Genomic DNA, 4058 nt, shown 5'->3' on the forward strand with positions numbered 1-4058 from the left:
TTGCAGGTGACCTTATTGAGAGGTGACCCTGTTGACGTGATCAAAACTATGAACAATTTTGATAGAGTAAACAGGATATTCTGATTTCAGCAGTTGACTTGTCAGTGACGAGAGTTCACAGTTTGTCAGTAGGGGAGATCAGAGTGAAATGGGAAGAAACCTCTTTGCTCAGAAAGTTGATCCCCTAACTCAGTCCCATCTTCCCTCTCTCTCTCCATACTCTTTGATCCCTGCAGCCCTCAAAGCTACACCCAACTGCTCCTGGAAAACATTCAAAGTTTTGGCCTCAAATGTTTTCTGTGGCACAGAATTCCACAGGACCCCCACTCTCTCGGTGAAGAGATTTCTCCTCATCTCAGTCCTAAATGTGTCCTTAGGCTGTGACCCCTGATCCTAAACTTTTCCATCATCAGGAACATCCTTCCTGTCTTTTCCACAGTTGACACTATGACAATTTTCGATGACCCCGAGCCAATTTCCCACCTTTCTTTCCCAAATCCCAGCACAACAGGCTGAGAAACTGACACTCCCCTTCCTCAATGAGTCCCTTCTGCAGTTGATCACAACCACCATAATTTAAAAACAAAACGAGCAATCTTTTCTCAAACCATATTTACTTCTTTCAAAAAAGAACCAAATGACCTATGACCTGATTGAGTGGTGCAGAAGGTTTGAGATGCCGAATGGCCTCCTGCTGTTCCAATCACAGAATAACCATCCAGACCTGACTCTCATCTCCACCTCTGATCAGCTCTGCTTAACACACCCTCCCCCTCTCTCTCATTGGTGCCGCTATGCATGGGTGGCTCCTGATTGGCTAGCAGCAACTGTCAGTCATCATCAGTTCGGTCTCCCTCTGGGTGAGTGCCGGTTGTCTCAGGAGTAGAAACACAACAGCTTTGGGGATTGAGGCCTTTGTTCCAGAGTTGTCCTTGTGATTGTGAGCAGGAATAGTGAAGATGGCTTCCCGAGTGTGTCAGAACTACCACAAGGACTGTGAGGATGCTGTTAACAAGCAGATCAACCTGGAGCTCTATTCCTCCTATGTTTACCTCTCCATGGTGAGCTTTGTGGAATTGAAGCCTGTGCTATGATAGTGTTGACCTGTTTGGGGTTTTTATGCTGGGTTAATGACTTAGCCGTAGCATGTATTGTTTTCTGTGGCCCTTCCCCTGATGCAATCTTGTGCAAGTCCTAACACTGACTCTCTGTTCAGGTTTTGAACACTGTCTTAATATACAACTGGCTCCTGGGTGTGGATCCCCAGTTGTCCATCTTGGGACAGTGTAGCCCTTGGTGATTGTTTTCATTGAACTCTGGAGGGTTGAGCTGGTTTTGCTGATAAATTTAACTTGGTTATATCCCTTTTTCTTCAGAAAACCTTCCCTGGTAGGACACAAATGTATCCTTTTGTTTGAACCTTGCCCCATTTGCCAGACTGGCTTATGTTCAAGATCTAAAGTTCCCTTAACTAAAAACAGCAACTGCTGGAAATCAAACAGCAACAAAAATAGCTAGAAAAGTTCTACAGATCTGCAAGGAATGGTGGAAGAAATCCGGTCAAATTTTGGGTCCACTGACCCTTGCTCAGTGTGTTTTGTGAGCTATGACAAGTGGCACACACTTGAAATATTAACTCGTGTACAACAAAGCAGTTAGAATTCTGTGTGGAGTGGGTGGTAGGACACTAGGGTTATTCAGGTGGGTGATGGTGATAATGAGGCTGCTGACTGAGATTTCTGGCTGTGTTAATGACTGACTGCATTATTCATAGCATTTCATTCAGTTGGATAGGGGCCTAACTAGTCTCCACCTCGCGAACAACAGTGTTTTATCACCTGCAGAACAGGGATATCTAATAGCTATAGACAGCTGTCCCCTTCATTGTGCACCATGCCACACTCTATCGCACCATTTTAGCAAAACACAGGTGAGGGATTGCATTTGGTTTTTGTTCTCTATTTCCAGAAGTCTGGCTAAGTATCTGTTACATGGGTTATAATCCATGGAAGGTGACTTCCTGGCTCTCTCTAGTTTTGCCCACTTAAATGTGGAGTCAAGATGGTAACTGGGTTAGTATCTGAGAAGAGGCATTGATGTATTTCAGACATTTCCCTTTATTGCCTCTGTCCCCCGACAGGTCTCTTACTTTGACCGGGATGATGTTGCCCTGCGTCACTTTGCTGAGTTCTTCAAGGAGCAGTTCCATGAGGAGCGGGAACACGCTGAGAAACTGATGGCTTTCCAGAATAAACGTGGAGGCCGAATCCTCCTGCAGGACATCAAGGTTGGATTCCAAAGCTTTCTTTTGCAGCTTTTTGTGAAATACCACTCAATTGTGGCTAGCTCAATCTGTTTAGCTTCAGGACTGAGCAAATACTGTATGAATGGGGGGGTTGCTCACCACAATACGATTCCCTTCACTAAAAGGAAACACTTTTGCACGTGATTGAACAATAGTTGGCAATTGTGATAATCCAGTATTCTGGATGGTGAGCAAATATCGGTGTCTACCGCTGCTTTGGACAAGATGAGGTGTCAAAAGGGAAAACAGAAATCTTTCAGGTGTGGAAAGCATCAGTATGAAGCCTTAATACATCTAGCAGATGTTTCCGATGCCTTGTGATTACTCTGATCACAGCATAGCAGGATCTGTTTAGAAATGTCCCCTTCAAGAACAGTACCAAATACAGCAGGTGTTTCACCAAGGTCAAGTCGGCCTGTAGTACTTCCCCGACAATGATGAGGGATAATTAACTGATCAGATGTAGACTAATGATACAACTGCCTGCTGAGCTGTGCTTTCTGTTCCTGCTTCCCTCCCTCCAGAAGCCAGAGCAGGATGAGTGGGGCAATGGTCTGGAGGCAATGCAGAGAGCTCTGCAGATGGAGAAGGATGTGAACCAGAGTCTGCTGGATCTGCACAAACTAGCCTCTGGCCACATGGACCCTCATGTGAGTGTGGTGTATTAAATCAGGGATTTTGAATTAAAAACAGGGATCAGACACTTGGTCCTTTTCGTTAGCCACAAGATCTCATTTGACATTGTGGAGGGTTTTCTTGGGTTATACCAAGATCATCCTGTTTCTAAAACTGTGCACTTTCTCGAGTGTATTTGGCAATCTCCATGACATCACTTCACTGGTTGGTCTCCCAAGCTGTATTTTGTTGGATTTAACCAGTTCCCCTCTTTGCTTTCTCCAGCTGTGTGACTTCCTGGAGAGGCACTACTTGGATGAGCAAGTGAAGATGATCAAGAAGCTGGGAGATCACATCACCAACCTGAAGAGACTGGGAGCCCCTGACAATGGCATGGGAGAGTACCTGTTTGACAGGCTCACACTCAGCTGAATGGGGTCAATATCTATATCTGTTGTACATGGTGACCTCATTCTACTAAATGACTAGTTGTGCTCTGAGCAAATTAAAATAGTATTCACCATGGAATTGAGTACAGTGTGTAATTTCCATAGCTTCTGGTTCTTGGAGCTTTTTGTGCTGTCATGTCTGATCATCAATCCTTTGTTCTTTGTGACATCCTTTGATTCAATGCCTGCCCCAGTAACTTGCTCAGTGTTTGATTCTGCTGTGTCTGGGGATTGAGTGGGCAATCCTTTTATTGGAAATTCCATAACTGGTAAGGTTGTTGACAGATAAGTCAGCATTACTGACATCCACTCGCAGGGACAAGTTTGCAGGACCAGCTTCCAATCAATGCACTGACTGAAATCAGTCCTTTGCCTAAAGGGTAGGCACTGATCTAATGCACTGCCCTTGGTCATGTGTTTGGGTCTCTTTTTAAATAAGCAGATTCTGGAAACCAGGATCAAAACCTGCTGGGAAATCTCAGGTTTGGCAGCATTGGGAGGGAGAAGGGTTGAACAGAACCTGGCCATGAGACACGTGATCATCTCTTGTTTGATTTTGTTGCCTGACAGTGAGGTGTTTTCCAGCAATTTGTTCTAATGCCTTGGTGTTACTCATTTTCGTAAATCGTAAAATTCCTCCTCCCAAAGAGTAAGATAGAATGCTTTTCCGCAGTTTTTTTCTTTGACAT

General features: G+C 44.6%; 1 protein-coding gene across 1 annotated transcript; it reads left to right on the top strand.

The window, feature by feature from the left end:
* The first annotated feature begins 959 nt into the window (after positions 1-959).
* On the top strand, positions 960-3352 carry LOC132206392 (ferritin, heavy subunit-like). The gene is made up of 4 exons (XM_059640484.1): positions 960-1061; positions 2141-2287; positions 2830-2955; positions 3206-3352. Exons 1-4 carry the CDS (start codon positions 960-962, stop codon positions 3350-3352), a joined length of 522 nt encoding a protein of 173 aa, XP_059496467.1.
* Positions 3353-4058: the final 706 nt, after the last annotated feature.

This window comes from Stegostoma tigrinum, chromosome 38 (assembly GCF_030684315.1).
Source record: "Stegostoma tigrinum isolate sSteTig4 chromosome 38, sSteTig4.hap1, whole genome shotgun sequence".
Classification (NCBI taxonomy): Eukaryota; Metazoa; Chordata; class Chondrichthyes; order Orectolobiformes; family Stegostomatidae; genus Stegostoma; species Stegostoma tigrinum.